This window comes from Schistocerca gregaria, chromosome 7 (genome assembly GCF_023897955.1).
Source record: "Schistocerca gregaria isolate iqSchGreg1 chromosome 7, iqSchGreg1.2, whole genome shotgun sequence".
NCBI classification, from domain to species: Eukaryota; Metazoa; Arthropoda; class Insecta; order Orthoptera; family Acrididae; genus Schistocerca; species Schistocerca gregaria.
The window spans coordinates 217,467,581-217,492,330 of NC_064926.1; the positions used below are offsets into that span (position 1 = coordinate 217,467,581).

The 24,750-nt window shown below is 38.2% G+C and overlaps 1 protein-coding gene across 1 annotated transcript in view; it reads left to right on the forward strand.

Moving 5' to 3' along the window:
* Window positions 1-24,750, forward strand: part of LOC126281499 (multidrug resistance protein homolog 49-like) — a 135,150-nt gene that overhangs the window by 62,194 nt on the left and 48,206 nt on the right. The window contains exons 2-7 of the mRNA XM_049980506.1: window positions 6,979-7,064; window positions 11,789-11,849; window positions 15,858-16,051; window positions 16,411-16,555; window positions 23,333-23,433; window positions 23,530-23,701. Coding sequence (XP_049836463.1) covers window positions 6,988-7,064; window positions 11,789-11,849; window positions 15,858-16,051; window positions 16,411-16,555; window positions 23,333-23,433; window positions 23,530-23,701 — 750 coding nt within the window. The 5' untranslated portion in view covers window positions 6,979-6,987. The remainder of the gene's footprint in view (window positions 1-6,978; window positions 7,065-11,788; window positions 11,850-15,857; window positions 16,052-16,410; window positions 16,556-23,332; window positions 23,434-23,529; window positions 23,702-24,750) is intronic.

The following is a 24,750-nucleotide window of genomic DNA, read 5'->3' on the forward strand; positions in this document are numbered from 1 at the left end:
AACAGATGAAAATCAAATGGGACCAAGTCGGGACTGTATGGAAGACGATCGATGACAGTGAACCCGTGACGTCGGAATGTTGCGGATTTCGCAGCACTCGTGTATCGTCAGGTATTGTCATGCTAAAGAAGAGGGTGCTCAATGTGTATACGAACTCTTCGAATTCGGACCTCGATTAAAGCATGCTGTTTCTCACGCACTGACATACTTACGTTACATACCTCCATGTCATACGCTAAAATTGGGAGCCCTCTATCGACAGAGGGGTGCAAATACGTATACATGGAGAATAAAGATGAAGAATGTTAATAACTTTTGTTTTGTTTAAAACGTTTTTAGAATTAGTCTCTTTTTTCTGGTGGAATGGCCTTTCTCATAGCAGCGTCTTTTCTTCGAATCATGTTGCTGATTCCAATAAAATTTCTTGAAACGAGTTTTTCTGCATATGAAAATAAGAAAAAAATTGTCATCATCAAATTGTATATCATCAAAAAATGTATGAAAGGGTCCACGATTGCATCTTTCTAAAACCAGTGGATGAACGCAGAATCTTCTTCTAGTTCGGTGATTCCTACGAATCAGAAGCATAGCCAGAATGAAATCAGCTTCCATGTCCATGCGACAGATTTTACGCACGGTGAGCAGAACTTGCGGTGTCACTAACTTTCGTTTGCTGTGCCACTAGGGCGCGTTTGGAGCGCCACTTACGCTTTCCTGTCAGAAAGATCACAGTTCGTAGTAATATACACTCCTGGAAATTGAAATAAGAACACCGTGAATTCATTGTCCCAGGAAGGGGAAACTTTATTGACACATTCCTGGGGTCAGATACATCACATGATCACACTGACAGAACCACAGGCACATAGACACAGGCAACAGAGCATGCACAATGTCGGCACTAGTACAGTGTATATCCACCTTTGGCAGCAATGCAGGCTGCTATTCTCCCATGGAGACGATCGTAGAGATGCTGGATGTAGTCCTGTGGAACGGATTGCCATGCCATTTCCACCTGGCGCCTCAGTTGGACCAGCGTTCGTGCTGGACGTGCAGACCGCGTGAGACGACGCTTCATCCAGTCCCAAACATGCTCAATGGGGGACAGATCCGGAGATCTTGCTGGCCAGGGTAGTTGACTTACACCTTCTAGAGCACGTTGGGTGGCAAGGGATACATGCGGACGTGCATTGTCCTGTTGGAACAGCAAGTTCCCTTGCCGGTCTAGGGATGGTAGAACGATGGGTTCGATGATGGTTTGGATGTACCGTGCACTATTCAGTGTCCCCTCGACGATCACCAGAGGTGTACGGCCAGTGTAGGATATCGCTCCCCACACCATGATGCCGGGTATTGGCCCTGTGTGCCTCGATCGTATGCAGTCCTGATTGTGGCGCTCACCTGCACGGCGCCAAACACGCATACGACCATCATTGGCACCAAGGCAGAAGCGACTCTCATCGCTGAAGACGACACGTCTCCATTCGTCCCTCCATTCACGCCTGTCGCGACACCACTGGAGGCGGGCTGCACGATGTTGGGGCGTGAGCGGAAGACGGCATAACGGTGTGCGGGACCGTAGCCCAGCTTCATGGAGACGGTTGCGAATGGTCCTCGCCGATACCCCAGGAGCAACAGTGTCCCTAATTTGCTGGGAAGTGGCGGTGCGGTCCCCTACGGCATTGCGTAGGATCCTACGGTCTTGGCGTGCATCCGTGCGTCGCTGCGGTCCGGTCCCAGGTCGACGGGCACGTGCACCTTCCGCCGACCACTGGCGACAACATCGATGTACTGTGGAGACCTCACGCCCCACGTGTTGAGCAATTCGGTGGTACGTCCACCCGGCCTCCCGCATGCCCACTATACGCCCTCGCTCAAAGTCCGTCAACTGCACATACGGTTCACGTCCACGCTGTCGCGGCATGCTACCAGTGTTGAAGACTGCGATGGAGCTCCGTATGCCACGGCAAACTGGCTGACACTGACGGCGGCGGTGCACAAATGCTGCGCAGCTAGCGCCATTCGACGGCCAACACCGCGGTTCCTGGTGTGTCCGCTGTGCCGTGCGTGTGATCATTGCTTGTACAGCTCTCTCGCAGTGTCCGGAGCAAGTATGGTGGGTCTGACACACCGGTTTCAATGTGTTCTTTTTTCCATTTCCAGGAGTGTATGTAAAGTAATTGAGTAAAACAAAAGTAATATCTGGCGTTCCCCAAGGAAGGGCTATAGGCCATCTGCTCTTCCCTATCTACATAAAAGATTTAGCAGACAATCTGAGCAGTTCTCTTAGACTGTTCGCAGTTGATCCTGTCATTTGGTGTCATGTAACGCCATCAGATTGTCAAAACGAATTGCAAAATGATTTAGACAAGATATCTGCATAGCGAAAAAAGTAGCAGCTGACTCTAAATCACGAAAAGTGTGAAGTCATCCAAATAAGCATTAAAGAGAATCCGCCAAATTTCTGTTTCACGATAAATTGCACAAATCGAAAGGCTGTAAACTCAACTAAATACTTAGGGATCACAATTACGAATAATTTAAACTGCAAGCAACACATAGATAATTTTGTGGGGAAAGCAAACCAAAGAATGCGATTTATTGGCAGAACACTTAGAAGATACAACACGTCTCCTACAGAAACTGCCTATACTACGCTTGTCCGCCCTCTTCTGGAGTGCTGCTGTGCAAGTGTGAGATTCACAACTGATAGACCTGACGGAGGACATGGAAAAACTTCAAAGAAGGGCAGCTCATTTTGTATTATCGCGAATAGCGGAGAAAATGCCACGCACGTGATAACACGAACTGGACAGGCAGTCATTAAAACAGAGGTGGTTTACGTAGCGGCAGGGCCTTTCATGAAATCCCGGTCATCAGCTTTCTCCTCGGAGTGAGAAAATATTTTGTTTGCGACCACCTAAGTTGGGATAAATGATCGTCATAATAAAATAAGAGAAATCAGAGCTCGTACAGAAAGATTTATTTTCGTTTTTTTTCGCGCGCTGTTCGAGAGTGGAACGGTAGAGATGTAGCTTATGGTGGTTCGATGAATCCTCTGCTGCCAGGCACTTAACTTGGCGGTGCACGCATCTGGAAACAGGACGGCAGTACACACAGCTGGTCTCACAGACCCTTGCAGTTTCTATCTTTCTGAATTTGCATTTAGATGTATATTATGGAAGGCAGCGTTATTAAATGAAGAAATATCATTAAAAATCAGTTTAGTAAATATATTTAAGGGTTGAATTTAATATTTTTGGTCAAAAATATTTACACAAATGAAGATACATAAAATTTAGCTGTTATCAAAATTATGCATGTATTCAATCAGATATTTTGTCGATACAGTCTCAGCACACAGTAACAGAATATTCAAAGCAAATGTATTTCTTGCTGTGCTTACAAATATATCTTGTTTTTCTGTTTTTGCTTCTGCAGTCCACACACCGTCCTCGTGAAGTCGCAGTTGATTCCACTTCAGAAATTTTCACACTGCAAACTCTCCAATTCTCTCAGTTATCTTCCTTGGCAATATTTTTGACATTACTCTTTGCTGAAGATGATCATGCAGAAGCGCAAAAGAAAGCTACCTCAAAAACTCTCTTCTTCTCAGTTGTTCTTTCTGATTTGAGTTGAAAATAACAGCAGCATTTATCGCAGCTGTGTTCATGATGCTATAAAAAACGACCATTGGCCATATTCTTGTGTTTCTAGCTACATTATATGTTGCACTCATTCCGTCTACAACGTCAACTACACCCTTAGTAAGGTTACAGAAAGTGATAATTTCTGGTTTTTTATCGTTCCCTGTATTTTCGTCAATATTTCCATTGTGGTGCATCGTTGACAGTAGTAATGCCACTGTGTTTCGTTTCATCACATAAGAGACTAAGGTGCAATTTTTCTGAAACCCAAACATAGATGACATTTCTTGTCAGTGTTAAAAAAACCCCTTGGGACTTGTCTCCTGTTCTTCCTCAGTTGTCGCAAGTTATGTTGCGGCTTGTATTCAGGATAGGTTGGCAAAGTCTCTAAACAAGTTCAACTGGTCTTTTGTCCTCTCTGTAAGGGCCTTCAGGTTGTTGTCCAAGATACACCTCCATGTTGAATGTGTAAAACATCCACTGCTGCATAAATCTTTACTCCATACTTGTTTGGCTTATTTGGCATGTACTGTCGGAATCTGCATCTTCCACAGAATGCTTCTAGTTTTTCATCAACTCAACTGCCACGTATTCAGAAACTATATAAGCCTTCCGAAAGTTTTCAACAATTAGACTGAACACCTGTCTTATCGCCGCCGCCATGTGATCTGGTTTCTCCCTTTCCATTCTCGTTTGTTTATCGTCGAATCTGAGGCATCGAAGGAGAAAACGAAATCTGTTTGTGCCCATTGTGAGATGAAATATTTCAACTCCTGTGCCATCTGTTAGCCACAAATCTGGTAGACTGAGTCGATGGGCACGCATTACACCAGCGTAGTACAATAATCCCAACAAGGCCTTTATTTCAGCTTTATTAGTTTGTTGTGCATCTCTTTCCCTTGAAAGTTTCCTTGGATACTTTGGTTGTACCTCTAGGGCAGCCAACGGGTATGTGTATAAAGTTTTCATTAAAAAACAGTTCCCAGCACTGTAGAGGATTTGTAGCACTTTTTGCAGCACACTTCACACCTGGTAAATGAGTTATGATCTTATGACAACGTGTGCGGGAGTTCTTTGGCGGAGCACGTGAGTTCCATACTATTCCGTCTTTACCGACAAACACATCACTGTCAGCACCACAATCACTGTCTTCTGATTCATCACTCGACGTTTTTTGTTCGAAGCCAGAATCACTTTTCCACTCTGGGTCCTAGATTTCTTCAAAGTCGATTTCTCCGTCTTCAGAATCACCAGCGTCACTTTCAGCCATTACTTCTTCAATCAAGTTCCTAATTATCTCCTCCTGTGCCTCGTAAGAATAAGCCATGATGCAGTTACAACACTTACAACACACTAAAATAAAGTACAAAGCACGAAAAAATCTGTTCTACCACTAAACTAAGCAGATACCGCAAATATGCGGGCCCTTGAATAACCTTGGCGGAGCTAACAATAAGCTGACACCAGCACACGCGACTAGCCTGTGAGACCCTAGACCTCTTTGTTGTGAGCTAACCGGAAGTGCTATTGTTGAAATACCAGACACACCATACCAAACGACTCCTATTACACTCACTTAAAGGTACTGAGAAGATAGCGTCTTGGAAACAGCTTCCAGGCATTGCATTAATGTGGAAATATTCTCCTTGGTCTAACAGACCACCTGCGTGTACTGACGGATTAATTGTGAACTGCAGAGTACTCTCAGGTAGATGAAGCAGCGTCACCAATCAGCGGAAGCACAGTTAGTGAACCACTGACCAGCGCTGCGAAGTGGCCCCCTGTGAAGTTGCCCTTACGTTACTCAAGCGCTTTTGCATTCGGCTTGTTGCTTGCCGCAATAATGCATTTTGTGGTTCGGGAATGGTAGCGCGACCGTTGTGCGTGTGTCCGCCAGCGCTACTTCAATGTTTATTGCTTACGTCTCGCCCACGCCACGTCTGTGCCTCGTCGGTGCCAGGTGTCCGCGCCACGCCACTTCTGCGTGCATTGCGCCGAAGGCTTAGGCATCGGGCGCCGAAATGGAAGGAGGCGTCACGTCCTCCACCGGTGCTTGTATTTTCGGTGGACATCGTATTGAAAACAAAACAATGTCACTAACGTAGCGCTTGAACTGAGTTGTACGACGATTGTGTATTTAGTCGCATCTACCATATAGTTAGTTGTTCCCCCTATCGATTCGTGAGTAAGTTATCGTTGCTTTGGTTATTAGTTGTCATTACTGGATGCGTTAGCTATTATTCTTTTTTAAAACGAAGTCTATATGTTCATTTTAAGTCATACTATTATTGATTACATATTTACAAAATATAGCTGCAAAATATGCATAAAACAGAAATTTCGAAAGTCCCAAAAGTGTGATAAACAACAAACAAGTCCGCCAATATAAAGGCCGATGTCAATAATTTACTTCAGAGCTGCTAACCTGGTTGAAAGTAAATTCACTGTCGATCAACCTGAGCAAAAGTAATTACACCCAGTTCAGCTCCGGTCACACAATCCCATTGGAGATCCGTTTCGCACACGACAATCAGCAAAGACAACGGGTACACTGCACCAGATTCTTAGGCCTCCACAGAAATAGTTATGTTAACTGGGAACATCATGTCCTCCATATCATAAAAATGCCCTCAGGTACTTTTGACATTTGGAAAATCTCATAAATTGGAGACATCGCTGTCACAAAGTCTTCTAACTTTGGCCAGTTTCACTCTGTTGCGCGCTATAAAATTATCTGCTGGGGCAATTAATCCATATCAATGAAAGTTATCTTTCCGCAGAGTAAGATTGTACGAAAATTACGTGCAGGGTACACCTGAGAATCTCCTGTTCCCAATACATTTACTCCATTATGAGTCTTTCTCTGGTTATGTCAATGTCTATAGGATATTGAACTCTTAATCTTCCTTCCCTTCCTTAAGGGCTTTATGGTTGGTAACCACGTGCAGTACAAAATCAATGACAGGTATTATGATCACAATACAAGAAAGGCAGCTGACTCCGACTGTGATCTCAAAAATGTAACTTGCGCACAGAAGACTGTACAGTCTTCCTGAATTAAAATACTTAATTCTTTACCAATTGCATTGATGGCCTATATAGTAACAGTGCATTACTTGAAAACATAACAGGAATGTATAATACTTTTTATTCATTAGATGAATTCTTTAACAGAGATGTAGCTTATAGACCTTTCATCCATGTATTTCAACTGTTTGTTTGTTATGTTTTCCACTTTGCTTCAGTTTTGTTCTAGTTTTATGTTTTTATTTTCCTTGCAACTGTGTATGCCAGTTTACTGGTTCAGCATGAATGTTTTTAAACATTACAGGAAAACCCAATGAAGATGCGAAAGTACACAGTGACACAGCTGGGAGGGACTGTAAGTCCAACCAAAAAAACTGGAATTTTCCCTGTGTGAGTACAGTGCCTTGTAGAAAAAGTTATTCTATTTGTGCCAAAAAATCCCCCCCCCCCCCCCCACCCTCCCACTAACATGTTTCCCACTGCCTCTACTTACCTTTTCCCATCCGCATTCTGTCCACACCACTCCTTCCCCCGCCAAATTGTATACTGTCTTCTCCCACCACTCTTCCCTCCTCACCCTCATTGTATCTCTCTCTCTCTCCCCTTTCTCTCACCACTCTCTCTTTCCCTCCCCTTTCTCTACTCCTCTCTCTTTCCATTTCTCCCCCTTTTATCACTCCTCTCTGTTTCTCACTCCTCTCCATGGTCTCCCTCTTCATCTCCACTTTCCTCTCCTTCCCCTCCCCCCTTTCTCTTATATGTTCTAACCTCTGACATCCTTTTATCACATTGTGTAGCTAGTAAATCATCTGCTCAAAGACGTAACCTGCTCCATACCACTAACCCTTCCTTCTCTTGTGCATCCTTCCCTGTTCCCTTCCTATATCTGTCAGCTCTCAGACAACTGCTTACAATAATTGATAATCGGTAACCAGTCTTGCCATGGCTGCAGGAGTGAATGTTTTGGTGTTGGTGTGTACTTTTATTGGAACAACAGCAAGCTCATAAGCTAGTGTGTACCTACTGTTTTCTGTAACTTTTTCTGTGCTCCACACACCAGTCTGCTATTGGTGAGTGGTTGCCTTTCCCTTATTTTATGTAAATGCTCAGTATGAATCATTTGTGTGAAAGTGAAACAAAGAAACAGGTAATTTGACATGATAACTGAGTTCTAACATTGCTTGCATTTCATTAGTCCCACAATTTTTTTACAATAATTTATTTAAATTTTGGCAAATCTATTCATTGAAGATTATATATATATATATATATATATATATATATATATATATATATATATATATATATATATATATATATACAAAGATGATGTGACTTACCCAACAAAAGCGCTGGCAGGTCGATAGACACACAAACAAACACACAAAATTCAAGCTTTCGCAACCCACGGTTGCTTCGTCAGGAAAGAGGGAAGGAGAGATGAAAGGTTGTGGGTTTTAAGGGAGAGGGTAAGGAGTCATGCCAATCCCGGGAGTGGAAAGACTTACCTTAGGGGGAAAAAAGGACAGGTATACACTCTCACACCCACACACATCCATCCGCACATACACAGACACAAGCAGACATTCATGTATCTGTGTATGTGCGGATGGATACGTGTGTGTGTATGTGTGAGTGTATATCTGTCCTTTTTTCCCCTAAGGTAAGTCTTTCCCCTGCCGGGATTGGAATGACTCCTCACCCTCTCCCTTAAAACCCACATTATATATCATAACCATAGATACCGTTCTTGTTTCAACTAACAAAAGAACCATCTTTGGTGTATTTTATGCAACAATTCACACGTCTGGTACAAATCTTCCATTGTGGCCAGGTCTACATTAAACACTGAAAAATTATTATGCTCCAGCTCATAGTACACAGAAAACCATTCAGCACCACACATTTCTTTCACTGCAGCCATCTTCCATACAACCACAGGAAAACATTAAAGTTTGTGGATAAATTTTTCAAATCAATATTGTTTTGTATAGTTTACTTGCTTTCCTATTTCCATACCTTTTTAGCCCTAGAAGGCCTGCTCAAATGATAATCTCTGATTGCAGCCCACAGATCACATGAAATATATTCAAATACTGTGAAACAAAAATATCTCCCACTAGAGGTGTCTACTCATGCCTAGAGATATTTAATCATTCCTCTGTAAGAGAAATGTGAAGTAGTGTGCTCAATGAAAACATTTAAAAACATAGTTGCAGATTGTGATCACACTGATTTCTTGAGAAAGATCAGCGAAGCTGCTGCATTGCAAATGCTGCTGTCTCTTCCATGTGCATGTCTTGCATGAATGTCTGAAGGATATCCATGTTTTCTGAGTATGTGCCCAAACAGGGACAAACCATCTTGCAGGTGCCAGGATAAATGCCCTGCATGTTAGAGGCCATGAAAAGTGACCTCATTTAAGCTGTGAATGCTAGGGATGGTGGTATCCTGGGCAAATACAGTGAACTGTTTTTTCATGCTGCCACTAGCACTACTGGCACCATCTCGTTCAGGAGGTACAACTCCAGCATTCCACTGCTTGCACTGCGGCTCACAGACCTCAGATCCTTCATCAGTCATGTGGGCACCTGGGTTCAGATAGACTTCGGGGGCATCACAACCATTACCATCAGGTTCCCAATTATCTGCCACATAGAGGACTGTTGACACATAGTGAGTAACTCAGTTACATTAGTTTGTACAGATGCAGGCACATTCTATGTTGATATGACATGACACATGTGATGATGCTACCAGAAGACAATAAATGGACACTGTTGCATGCTTCCATGATGAACAACTGGACATTTTTCAGGGAGAGGTAGGAGGGAGGCCTTACATGTATTTGAAGATGACAAGATATATGGCCGCGATGCCCACTGTACTCAATATAGACAATCTTGTCACACATGGCTTATCACTTGGACTATGACTCTTCATGTAGCCATACCATAAAGAATTACAGATCACCTCACTTTAATTTGAATACATTATTTATGGACTGTCAGATGGCTCTATTTATGACAAACCATTGCAGTTTTTGTACTTTGCCTTCAGACTCTCTTCAGCCTGCTAGTGGCCATGCTGCTGTTGCTTCAGACTGTTCGTAGGCTACAGTGAAGCAATGTTGTTTTCAGAGCTCAGAAGTTTCCTGACAAACTTTATGTTAAGGTCTGAGAACAATTGCTCTAGGCCAGATTTTTGGTAGCGTCTTCTGTTCGTGACAGTTCAGAGTTTCATTGTGGATACAGCAGACTCTGGATGGGACCATGAATAACTAGAGGAATGTGATAGTCCCAGACTAGTCCTGCTTCAGTTTGAAGAATATTTCTCATTTCTCAAACACATCAAGCACAAGAGGATATGCAAGTAAATCACTTCTGTGGCAATGAGGAGATATTATGTTGGATGAGTGTATAGCACTTCATTTCTTAGTTGTCATCAGTGACAGGAGGAATACTATGATTACCTAGAGTTTTGCATCCACATGTGACCTTCCAGGTGTGCAGTTCATTGAGACTTCCTCTTCACACATCACAATACTTGTAAATGTCGAGTCACTCTTCTGGATTAGTTTTGTGTGCAGTAGCCAGTGATGTGTCTGTTTGTGAATAATAGAGAGTATGCATGGGTCATTTGAGGGATGAACTGCAGCCCTTCAGTTGTCACCAATGACTCTTCCAGACTTCCTCACAGCTCTGTTCCAACAGTAGGAAAGGCTTTCTCTGTTTCAGGAATAGGATTGATAGCCAGTAGAGCTCCTGAACCAACTCATAGAGAGTGATACTATTTCATATTTTGTGTGCATCTCAAACTCGCTTCTTCATTTTTCAAACTGCATGTTTTACAAACTTTTATATGCTGAATAGTTTGTCACTAAGCATTTTCTTTTTATCTTTTTATACAGTGTTTCTGACACCACACATTTCTAACATATAAGAAATGTGCTCTGATTTCTTGAGTTTGCTTCATTCTTGAACAGTAATTTATATGGAGTGACATCAGTGCCAGTATATAGTTTGTCAGAAATAAGATCAGGCAAAAAGGTTTTCGCATTCATACTATAGTTGGGTGTCTTGTGTAGCTTGTCTCAGCCTATACACAATCTTTCTGTTTCTGTAATACCGTATCTTTAAAGTTAATACCTCCCTCATACCAATTCAAAGCACTGCAGGCACAAAAATTCCTGTTTACCATTTCATTTTATTGCAACAGTCATGTTGTTTGAAAGCTTGGTGTCGGAATTCTGTTGTTCATGTCTATCACACAGCCCAGATAGCCATGCACGTTAATGAATGCGTCACTTCTGAGCTGGAGAGATGCTGGCCCCACATCAAAGCTGCCTGGCACATTAATGATGAGGTTTGGTATGCTGGCCGCACTGGTTTACTTTTTTTATGCCAGCTAAGTGAATATCGGACTGGTATGCAAGTTCTACCTCAGTTTTATGACTCGCAAACATTTAGAAAACTTTCCCACAGTTTCCCACGAATGACACTACATACAACCAGTTGTTGGGGTACAAATAATTCATCTCGGAGGTGGGAGGGGAAGGGAAATGGGGTGGAGACAAGAACAGCATCCAGTCACCTCTTAGATTGACAGTCCAAATCCATTAATCACCATATTTACCATGCACAATTGTGGGACAAGGGCACAAGAAAATGAAGAAGACTCTGTTGTCTGGGTCTAATCCTCTGAGATAGTATACTCTGAGTAACATGATGATGTTGTGATGGGTAAAGTTAATAGCTTTGCCTGTGTGTCAGGACAGAAAACTTAATGTAAATATCGTGGTCACAGTTGTCAGTCACTAGCAGAACCCATTATTTTTTAACTGGGGTGCCCTAGGATATGTATTTCCTATTCTTTTTAGGTTGAGATCTATCATCAAAATGTAAAATTAAGCCATCAGTTGGCTTACTAAAAATGTTACAGAAATATCAGGAAAGGATGACAGTACCTTATCTTTGTTTACATGTGCTATGACCATTTAAACTCCAGACTTTAGTGAAAAAATGCTCATTACAATCTTTCAGGACCTAAGTAAATTGTTTAATAGAAGCTATTGAGATTGACATTACCATTACCAAACTTATTTGTTTTTTCAGAAACTTCACCTCACCTAAAGAAAAGCAGGAGACATATACACCACTAAAATATTACCAGCTGGTAAGTTGTATCTGTTTTAAGATTTTTGTGTTCTACTCCTGGTGTAAGACACGCAATAGAAACAAGAGACAAAGAAGTTTAAAGTTAAAAGTAGATCAGAGAGAGAAACAGGAAGAGATTGATGGATGGATGGTTGGAGAGAGAGAGAGAGAGAGAGAGAGAGAGAGAGAGAGAGAGAGAGAGAGAGAGAGAGACAGACAGACAGACAGACTTTCCAGAGTTGACTTAAGGCCCAAGTGACACAGGTGGTGACTTGGGGTGCCAGAGGTATCCCTAGGACACAGGTGACTGCAGTAAACATGGGTCCACAAACAAACTGTTTGCGAGATAATTCCAGATGTGTGGAAATGAGCTGCTACTGACATCAATATCAAACATTGTCCTGATTAATACAAATGTATTTGCAATGTAAACTTTTCTGTAAGTCCCCATGTAATTGGGTTGAAGTCTCACTTATGGCCTATCTTACCTTGTAAAATGTAGGGGAATATGGTACATGGATGAGATTTCACTGAATACAATTGATATTAAAATGTCTTAAAGTGTAAGCTATCCGGTTTCTTACAGTGGTATTTCTGCCACATATTGCTCTATGTTATCATGAATCACAAAAACTTCAATTTGGTTGACCAATGCGGACAGTTTAATAACTGAGTCCAGCACATTTCTGCCAGTGATACATGTTACTTCTCAGGAGTCACTATCCCATCAGTTGTTAAGACTTAAAGAATAAATACCTGATTTCCATGAAGAATTATGCACTAGAAAAACATTGAGCTCTCAAAGGAGTTACTGAAAATAGGGTTTTTTTATTTTTAATTGAGTACTCTGTATAATTCTATTTGCAAAAATGTTATGGAGTGAATGGTACACATCATTGGGCAACAAAGGCACCCATACAACAGTTTGCAGGAGGGGGGGGGGGGTACCATATGTAGACATTAATAGCCATACATTAAAGGAAACAGTATTTAAAAAAAATTCCTTTGGGTGCAACTGGCTAAGAAGATAAAATGCTATAAACCCATAGACAAACTAAAAAAGATGCTGCTTAAAAGATCATGCATTCTTATTCTGAATTCCTATTATACTTACACTAAAAATAATGTTTTTGTGCTAATAAAATGGAATCTGTTTCAATTGAATTTTGATTTGCACATCCGCAGTTCAAGACAGAAATATAATTTCCATAAGGTTAAGAGTATGGTTCTGTATTCTGGGGTAAAGATCTTCAGCAAACTTCACCTTACATGAGACAAGAAATCTCTTTTAAGTTCAAAAGAAAATAAACATCACACTTTATTAACCACTCCTTCTAAAAATTACCTGATGATCTAGATTCAAGGATCAGAGAACAATTGTTCACTGATTGAAAAAGTTAGTGAGTATGACTTTGTCAAAGGGTTTCAAATTCACTTGAACTCAAAATTGACTTGGAGTACACACATGAAACCGTGTGTGCCAAACCTTCCAGAGTCTCATTCCTGTTGCATAATTTACAAGACAAAGGTAATGAACATCAGCCGATTTCCTATTCCTATGTATTCATCCACCCAAATATGGTGTATGGAGTTATCATATGGGGTGACTGGTCTGTTGCACAGGTGTTGTTCTTAGGACAAAAGAAAACACTCAGGACAACAACATGTATTCATGCATTATGGGATCTTGTCTGCTATTTCTCAAAGAAATGATTCTATTAATGATACTTTTACTGCAGACTAAAGCCTGCTTTCCTTCATTATAAAAGCAGGCAAAGAACTTACCACACAGAGGCACTGTCTGTGAGTGCCATTCTAGAAATAAAAATAACAAAGACATCAGACTGCCCAAATGCATAAACAGCATTAAATATATTGGCACAAAATCATACACAATGTGCCACTGCGTAAGAAAATATTTTAAGGAATTTGAAAATAATTTGTACAGGTGTTATCAATTGACGAAAGTGTGTATGAAACAGAATAATTTTAGCAAATTTGTCAGTGTGCATGATGTAGAAATACTTTCGTGTTTGTAAGACTTATTATTGTACCCATTAAATGTGTATATTTACTCTGTAGACTCATCTGCATTTTAAAGAGAAGTTGTACTGACTGCTAAAAATTTTAATTGAAAATTTGATGCTCGCTCTTTCAACAAGAGTTGGCTAATAAGAATGACAAATAACGACATTCTATTCTGTTCTTGTGCAAAATAAGTAACAGTCATTCTAAATGAGTTAGTCAGTTTCAGATGTGACAAACCAAAAGAACTAAATTTTTAAGCTGACACAAAAGGAAATTATATAATAAATCAAATCTCAGTACTTTAAATTCCAAGTGGCATGGGGGGGGGGGGGGGGGGAGGGAGAGGGGAGGTTGGAGAGGCAAGTGCCCTCTTTTGCATATACCTATAGCCATTCTATCATATAGATAATAAGTTATCATGCAGATACCTATAGCCATTCTATCATATAGATATTAAGCTATCAACAGGAAATAAGGAATTGTTATTTTTGTTATTTGATGTAACTGACAAAACATCTGAAGTCAGGAAATATCTATTATGTTTAATACATTAATGTAGTTTCATTAGTCACAAATAGTTTATAGAATCAAACAGTGGGGAATCCAGGATGGAGTGTAACAATAGTATATAAAATAATGTATGGAGCTTAACAGTAGTTACAAAATTACGGGGACACTGGTATAGTTTACCTTAAGAACATGAAATTCTAAGAACTGCCTATAAGCACATATAAAAGAAAAAGAAAATTATCTTAGCTTTAAGAACTGTTAGTTTCTCAGGGGGATGTTAGAAAGGAAGGGTAGGACACTCAGAATCCGGGTTGAGTGGGATCCACCTGTTGTGAGGATGAGAAGAGACAAAGAAAAGTGAATTTATGGAAGTATCCTCTCATCCTCTAACAGATGGATCTGTCTCAATCTGGTATCTTTGTGACCTATTCTACTTTCAAATCTTTCACAATCCATCCCTCTTTTTTTTGCTGAGGGAGAAACTACACGTACAACAATAGTTATATTCTATGACAGTATTTAATAGCTGCTCATTTATGAACTTTAACCTCAGTCCATTTTATCACCACAGTTCTTCTGCTTCATCAAGGGAACACTGGAATGAGGTATGATGTAATGCCTGAAAATATACAATTGGTGACTATTAAAACAAAAAATTTCATTGTCGCAATTTTCCTCCATACTGAAACTAGAACAACTTTGAGTTGATAGAGCAGTTAGACACCATTTGGGGTGATGCATAATGTAGTTTTCATTGAGCTTATGGAGGACTTACTAGTTAGGTTTTATGATTTCTGTGTCCTTGCAAGTGGGAGAGGTGCATATGTTAAATTGCTGGTGAAACTTTGATATTGCATATGTCTGAAGTTACAGCAACATCACATTTGTTTACTAACTAAACAATATTAATTAGGGACAAGTGAATTAACTGAAAAAATCATATAATGAACTTTGTCAGGTACAGATAGTATAATGATTGTTGATTTTGTGCCTTGAGGTGATATCATTAATGCTGATGCACATTTTGATTGCAATTGAGTTCAGTGTATTGTGTGTAAGAAATGAAATACATTTTCTGCTGTGTAACTTGTAACTGTTGATGTTAGCATGTGAGACATTGACTTTTAGGGTTTGTAGCTCCATGGAAGATTTTCCTTTATACTAAGGAACAAAGTACATCATTACGGTTTGTGTCAATATATGTACATGGAATGAAAGTGTGAGAAAACACAAAGAAACAAGGAAATACAGAGATTACATTTTTTGAAATTATGTTGTTAATCAAATGTGCTCATTGTGGGCATGGTTTTGAAGCAAACATCTTTAGACATGATATTGTCGACATAAAATGTAGCATAGTAATATGTTATAAATGTCATATAAATAGACATAACAATTTTTGATCCCATTATTGTAGTTATGATTATTAATCATATTTTTTTCGCACAAATTACAATAGTTGAATATATACTTTTCTAAATTTTTGCAGTTTAGGTACTCAACATGCTTTGAAAAGTTCCTGATATTCCTTGGTGTTATGTTTGGAGTCCTCTCAGGTGTATGTATGCCTGGTTTCATTGTACTTTATGGAGAATTCACAGCTGTCCTTGTTGAATGGTCAATGTCAAATTCAACAATAACACGTACATCTTTGCTGAACTGGTTTGGTGGCGGTGAAACAATGTGAGTTTTTAGAACTTAGTATTTTCCTCTGTTTGAACTTATAACTCAAATACTTTAAAAACAATGACAATTATACTGACTATCATTATTAAGGAGTAGAAATGTGATAATTTCACTTTAACTGATGAACTTCCATGAGACCTAAACCTATTTGCCCATGGAATGAGTCCCTGTGTAATTCAAAGATATATGACAGTTTAAAAATGAGAACAGGAAGACTAGAAAATTTTACAAACAAAAGAATTTCCTTTAAAATAGGCCAATATAATAAATAATCATTTAAAATTATATGTATACAAATTCAGTATTTTGAATCTTACATATTTAGCAAAAATATTACTCACTGATTAATGTTTCAGCATTAACGGAACAAAGGAAGAGGTAGATAATGCATTACTTCAAGATGCTGGTGCTTTTGGAGTTGGATTGACATCCATATCTGCAATTCAGTTCATTTTAGATGTGCTGTGTGTTACTTGTCTCAACAGTGCAGCACAGAAACAGGTGAGGCACTTTTAAAATGTGATCATATTAATGAAATAGACTACGTGTTGCATAAAACTGAAGTAGTGTTTCATTCATGATTCCACACTGGAATGATTGGTGTAAAAATTATTGTATGGAACATTACAACAGAATGTGTTTTATACTGTGACAAGATGTTGTTAAACAATTTTAATGGATGTGGTACCCTTTCTTTTTCCGTGATTATTATGTGAATGTCGTTGTCTGTGCAATTTTACTCATTATTTTTTCAGTCTCATGGTCCAGTTATTACTCTGATTGGCTTACCAAGACTTCACAAGTTACTACATCATTGTTATCCACTCCAGGAATTGTATTACTGATCCTTCAATACTCTTCTAGAAACAATGGTTAATGATATTAATCACTCAGTAGCTGCCCACATTTATCAATAATGAAAATAGCTGACTTGAGACATTGTCATACTGCATCAAATAAATAGCAAAATCAGGCTGTGGAGAGTGTCCTTGACAGCTGACAATGAACACTAATGCTTGTTATGTACATAATAATAATTCTCAATTATTGAAACCAAATAATCAAATAATTTGCACAAGGAATGGGTAATGAAATTTTTTTAAATATTATTTTGAGCTGTTGGGGGTTGGTTTGCTGCTCTATTAGATGGGAGTTTGTTGATTACCTTTGCACCAGAGTAGGTAGGTAACACCACTCTGGACTCTAGTGATGTATACAAAGTCTACATGAACTTTTTTGTCTTGTGTTATGACTTTGCTGATAACAAATAAGTTAAAACTGAAATTTATAACGGCAGTAAATGCCATTAAGGTGTAAATTTACAGGGCACGAGTGTAAGAAATCTGGGATCCCTAACAATGCCTGTGCAAGATACACAACTGACTGCTTTACACAATATTCTTTCAGTCTGCTTCTGCTGAATTGTTGTCCAATTGGACCACAAGGAATTTTACATACAATTTCTCATTTGGTGTGTGACTTTAATATCTGCTTCCGGTGCTAGGAGGTCTTTCATTTAGTATGAGTCTTTTGTGGTTCAGAGTTAAGCTCCACAATGAAATTTTCACTCTGCAGTGAAGTGTATGCTGATATGAAACTTCCTGGCAGATTAAAACTGTGTCAGACCAAGACTCAAACCCGGGACCTTTGCCTTTTGTGGGCAAGTGCTCTAGCAACTGAGCTACCCAAGTACGATTCATGCTCATTCTCACAGCTTTACTTCTGCCAGTACATCTCCTGTCTTGGTCCGGCACACAGTTTTAATATACCAGGAAGTTTCAAGAGTTAAAATGTTTCCTGTTAACCAGTTGAAAGTCTGTTTAGTTGTCATCTGAACTGTGGTAAGAATACAGTTTTCAAAGCATCCTTTAAAATAGTTAGATCATCATTCACATAGGTTAAGAACAGATCAGAATAAATCCTTGTGGGATTCTGTGTTATGTCATTCTGAAATCAGTTTCAATCATGTGATGCAACTATGAGATCTCTGTTGTAAAAGGTGTTTCCAGCTGTGATTAGAGTTGGTAATCAGGTGAAAATAATGATATTCCATTAATTAAACTGTCAGCTCTAAAACTCTTATTTATTTATAAAATATGCAATGTCAGTCTTGGTCAACAAATACAGATTTTTGCATTGAAATAACACACATAGGGCAGTGCAGAACAATGCTGAACTGCCAATTTACTGCCCAGATTGTTTATATTTACTTCTGCATGTAGTCTTGTAGCTTCCAGTGCTTATCTCAGGAAGATGATCTGTAACAACATTGTCATTTTATATGTGGTGATTTGTCCATTACCACATTTGACTAGCTTTTATTGGTTTTTATACTATATTACTTGCCAACAGTAGCATCTAAAATTGTTACACCAGACATGGGGATGTCTGGCAATATTGCTATTTCTCCTAGCTGTTGAAAATTCAGAATGAAATGGAATACCCCTAAGTTATTGTCTCCTCTTCTTACCACATATTTTCTTGTATTTTGTGGGTGCTATTGTCTCATAAAAACTATGCAGCACCCCAATTGGATCTATTTTCATCTGGATCTTACTTAGAAACTTTCATCAGTTTAAATGCACTTCTCTACCACTCAGACACTCCTTTGTATGTTCAGTGCTTGGTGCTTAATTAAGCAGATCTGTTGGCCAACTGTGGTCGTATCCTTCAGGCAGACTTCTCTCATATTCTTGATATCCATACAGTTCTTATCATTGTTGGTTTTTTGTTTATCCATGTACGATCATATCATGGAGATGGCTCATGTTGGAAATGATACTTTTTCGCATGTACATGGCCCAACTATTTTCCTCTTTCATTTCCCCATCCAGCTGCTTCACTCACAGTTTTATCTAGCAGTGAATAAATGTTTTCAGTATCTCTGAACAAATGTTTTCAGCATCTCTATGTTGAGTCATTGTCAATTTTTTTCTGACTGCTATGTGCAATCAACAAACTTAAAATCGCCATGAGGCCTACATCTTTTATTGGGTTCTTGAGACTTTTTACATGCCACTTTTACATGTGTTTAATAGTTAACTGTCTATCATCTGGTTTTTGACCAGTAGTGCAATGTAACTTCTTCAAATTCTTGACAGTTATTACAACCTCCTGCATCTCTGATACTCCATGTATTTGCTTTCTCTCAAAGTCCTTAATTTTTTTCAATCAGTTTGGGAAGGCACTGCAACATTGTTGCACGAATGCACCAGGGTGAATGTTACCCAATGGCTAGAACTGTCACACATGACAGTAATTTGCAGCTGTTCTCACACTGAATGCTGCAATGGCTTACTAGTCTTCACTCATTCACGTACACCTCATACAAAGGTGCTTCGGGTTTCCATCACTCACTTGGTAATATCCTAGGTTGCTTGCATTATTGTCATCTGTCATAGGTGCTATATATGAGATTCCCATCTAAATAGGTATTTGTAACATTCATTGCAAATCATGTATGCATTGTAATGTGTTCATTAATTAAACAATAAGTTAGAAAACTTACTTTAAGTTAAAAATTTAAGGTAGAAACCAAAGTCAATTATCATCTTCCAGTACTTTTCAGAGGAAACTGCTGTGTGACAAATTCACTTTGTCAATTGTGACGTTTCTTTTGCATTTAAATGCTACCTCGACAACCTCCCGAACATCTCTATGCTATAATATTAATTACATCTGTGCGATGATCTCTTACAATCAACAAAATTCCACACGAGCCCAACAAAAATGCTAATGATACTCCAATGAATAATATTTCCACCCTGTGTTATTTGGATGATAGATAAACATGTTTATTAGTGACATAACCTATATTTAAAATTAATAACTCAGGATAAAACATCATAATATCATACTGGTTATAAGTCAAAATTTCGATTTCTGTGAATACATTAAAAATAACATCACATATTTTTTCTGAAAAATGGTAGACATTGAGTTAATTGTCAGATTCTTGCCATATTGTAACTTCTCACGTTCTTATACCAGGTGCAGGGATTGAAAAGAGGCAGATGGAAGTGAGAAGAGTGACTAGTGACTAGTGAGATTGGATAGTCTGAATTGCTGACTTATGTTTGTGGAACACTTCTTGTGTTTGTAATTCAGAGCTGCAACTGGTATTGAGGAGGGGGTGGGGCCACTACTGATATTTGTTACACTATTCTGAGCAATGCTCTGCAAAAACAGGGACAAGTTTGCACTTGGATAGTGTGTGGCAATGACCTTTGACTACATTGATCTTTTACTACACTGTTTACACACATGATATAGGATAAGAATAAACATAATTAATTTAGGACTGCAGCAGTCATTGTTGCTACATGTTCAACACAGTTGAACTGCATAACAATATAAAGTGACACACTACACTGCTTCTGCACTTGATAACAGTTGTTATTAAGTGAGACTACATGATAAACCCAATGTAAATTATAGTCTGAAGTGACATAATACATAATTTGGTAAATGAGGTTTACTTATTATGATGTTCCAGAAATTCATATGCTTGTGTTTCATAATCATGTTTTGATAGGTTTTCTTTTTTTATGATAGTGGTTTTTCTTTTTTTTATTATTTCATGTAAATACAAATGAGGCACAGGCAGTATTTTCAGACTTTTAAAAAGGTGTCTACAGGAATCCCAGCATTTAGCATTCATTATCACCCTGATAATTTTAAACATTTAAAAAAATGTGGAATTCCCTCCAAAAAAATTACCATACTCAATAGTGACTGTTTAGTAGCATGAGACATAGTCATCACTGATGAGTAGCTTGTATTTTGAGTGAGAATCGCAACAGCTTATTTCAGAGTGTTCAGTTTTTTATTTAGATTAATAAGGTGCATCTCTCATTTCAAATCCTGTAGAATACATTTGCCTAAAAATTCTGTATAATTGAGATTTGAGACATTTTCTTCTTCAGTGGTGAAAGCATGGTTTGCAGGATGGAGGTTTTCTGTGATGTGAAAGTTAACTGTTACAATTTTTTTAGAATATGTGATGAGCCGACTGGCCGTAAACCACTGTGCTAAGTTATGCACAAACTGGTGTTGTAGTTTCCTGCAGATTTTCCTCAGTATGTTATTTAATTAGAATATTAGTGTCACCTGTGAAGAATATTTTGGTTCATCATGCATTTTAGTAGTCAAGTCATTTACATGCATCAGAAATGGGGCAGGTTCCAGAACTAACCCTAGCAGGACTAAATACTTGTTTTCTGTCCATTACTGCAAAAACTAGAAATTTTTTGTGTTTTGTTGTTTTTGTATTTTATTGCTGTAATTTGTTGATGGTTATTGAAGTATGATTAGATCTACCTTGACTTATGCAAGAAAATATGATCATCAGTGACATTAAAGGCTTTACCAAAATCAAAAAATATTCCAGATACACGCTGTGTATCATGCACTGATTTCAATATTTCATTTACAAAGGCAAAATTGCTGGCTGGGTTGACTTCCCCACTCTGAACCCATGCGGTGAGTCAGTTATCAGCCTTTATTTGTTTAAGAATCCTGTTGATCTTTCAAAGAACATTTTTTCCTTAAATTTGATGAAGCCTGACAAAACTGAAACTAGCCTATAATTAGAAATTTTGCATTTTGCACCCTTCATTTGCAGAGATGTTACTTTGAAGCTTTAATACTATTTGGAAACACACCACTCTCAGATTATGAATTTACAATGTCTACTAATAGTTCCACAATGAATGTTCCACTAGCTTTCATGATAGCATCTGGAATCTCATCAACAGCCACAGAATATTTATTAGTCAATCCTTTAATGATTTTACAATACCTCAGGTGTCAATAGATACATAAATGATATATTTGCATGAATTTTTTGATCTGACTATACTCTCCTACTATCTGGCTGTGTGTCATGCTCTGTATTTATCAAATGCTATATTACTGTTTGAGGAATAATGGCTGAATCCACTAACCATTTGTCTGAGGTCAGTTAGTTTATTGTTATTCATAATCAGCTGTATATTACTGTGATTAACTGATCTGGCACCCATTTCACATCTTATAATTTGCTGGGTTTCTTTAGTTTTATTCTTGGAATTACACATTATTTCATCAATTTTCTAATTTTTTGCTTTTGAAATAACTTGTGTTGCATCTTTTGAAATAGGTAGTAAAATCAGGAGAGTACTTTGCTAGGAATATTCATAAAATGTCCTCTTATTTTGACATGATATCCTTATCCCTTTTGTGAATCACTTGTTTGTTTTCTGAACAGAATTAAATGTTGTTGTTTTCTTCAGAAAAGCTATTTCAAAACATGCTTAAATGTTGCCATAAACTTATATTTTTCATTTGTATCATTACAGTTGTATACATCACTCCAATTTTCACCCTCCAGAAGAAAACAAAAATATTTCAACCTTTTTTTTTTTGTATTGCAATTCCTTACAGTGTGTCTTTTTCCATGGAGTGTTGAGTTTCTTGCAACACTCATTGTAAGAATTTGAGCATAGTGGGCACCAAAACCCATGTTTACCACTTGTATGCTATAGGCAGATTTGCATGTATTTATCTAAATCTGCTCACTGACATGCAGGGGTTGCTGTTTTTTGAGTTGGTCCAGTTACAGTTGAGCTTAAGTTTGATGACTGCAGTAAATTTATATCATCTTTGAATTTATTGGATTTTGAGAAATCAACATTGAAGTCACCACATACAATTACATTTTCCTTGGGAGAAAAAATTTCTTTCAAAAGTTCCTCCATACATTCACAAAACGCATTTTTGTCTCCACCTGGTGACCTGTACACACAAATAATAATTGTGTTTTGCTTTGGTAATTCAACTAAAGAGAGTTCTGTATCTTTTTCATTGTATAGATTATGGTGTCAGGATTTAGTTACACTTTTGAATTCAGTATTTTTGTTAACATATGTACAGGAGCCCCCATTACTTGATATTTTTCTACATAACATGCTTGCAAGTTTGAACTGAGTGAGGTATGTTATCTCTTAACATATCTTATTTAAGCCAATGTTCAGTAAAGAGTTGGGCAGAAATATCATTCACATCATTAAATATTATTTCTGTTTCATTAAGTTTATTGTACAGTGTTTGAATATTCTGTTTGGTGTTTCATGTTTAAACCTTAAAGGAAATATTTTGCTTTCCAGAACTCATTCAATACCTTCAGAAAAACTGCTATATTCTTGTAACTTATTTGTAAACTTCAGGGGAGTCAGTCTCATTTATTCGTGAATATAGAAATGCATGACACAAAAAACTAAATAATTTCACTATTCTCAGATCACAAGAGTGAGGTGTCTCTTCCTGAGGTCAATTATGCGGCAAGACATGGCATGGTTTGACACAACAAACTCAGCTAATTTTGCTAGCCGTATTACTGGGTGAGTATTGGGATGTGTTAATTTAAGTTCTTGAAGTTTTTAATAGCCGCACAGAAATATTTTAAGTTATGTAATCAAAATAATTTATTATTACAGGGATTTGGACAAACTCCAAGATGGAATTGGTGAGAAACTCGGAATTTTTATTTACCAGATGGTGAGCTTCACTGCTGCTGTGGTAATATCATTCCTTCATGGTTGGAAGCTGACTTTGGTGGTTTTCACTTGTGCACCAATAATCATTATTTCAACAGCTCTTGTTTCAAAGGTAATAGACTAGCTCAATTAGCCAAAAATTGTGTGTGGTGTATAAAAATGCAATGTGTATTTTTCACTATGATTTTCCTTATGATACCTGGACTGGACAAGGAATAATGCATGATAAAATATTATTTAATAGTATGTAGTGATGTACTATTACATTTACATGGGTCATTAGGTTATCCTAGAGAGCTTTATCACTGACTGCAAGACCAAGAAGGCTACTGCTGGAAAATTTTCGGATGTGCAGTACTGATCACTGGGTCTATTATTTGATAACAAGTTAACAGGGCCATCCATCATGCATATGATTGCTGTTAAACAAACCGTACAGCAAAACTAAATTCTCTGCAGTTCTATCAGTTTTAGAACTGTTTGAACCCATTTGTCAAAATGATTAATGAAGTATACAGTAATGATTTTTTAGATGCCTGATTATTTACATCACTTAGTTCTTTTCAATAACCAGCAGTATAGGGTATCTACAAAACACCCCAGAGCTAGCAAGCAAGCTGAGTGGTGAATGTAATTTTTTAGAAATGATTTCCAGCTTCCTCTACCAGTTTGCATACACACATCCCATCCTCAGGTGTCTCACAGAACTGTAATTTATCTTGATCTAGTTGATTGACCAAAGAATACAGATTATGCCATCTTCTGAAACTGTTTCCTCTGTCCTTAACAAATACTGCAGCACTCCCAAGTTCATGGCCATTACCTGGGCTTTGTAAAACATCAGAATTCAGGAAACAATTATTTCTTATAATAGAAAAAAAAAACAAAAAAAACAAACTTGGTAGCATTATAATATAATCACAAATCTTGAATCTTCTCTTGAATCTTCAAATAACTGCTACCAATTTTTATCACCAATTCTGCATGGAGAGGTTCCTTTTGAGGCTCGTATACTAACAAAGTTTACCATCTTGACCAGTGTGAGAAAAGTATTGACATTGCACCTTTCCTTTGTCCTCATATTCAATTAAAATAACTGCTTACGGTACCATGAGATTCATCAGGGAAAGTGGATTTTCTGATGAAATTCCTTTTAATCTA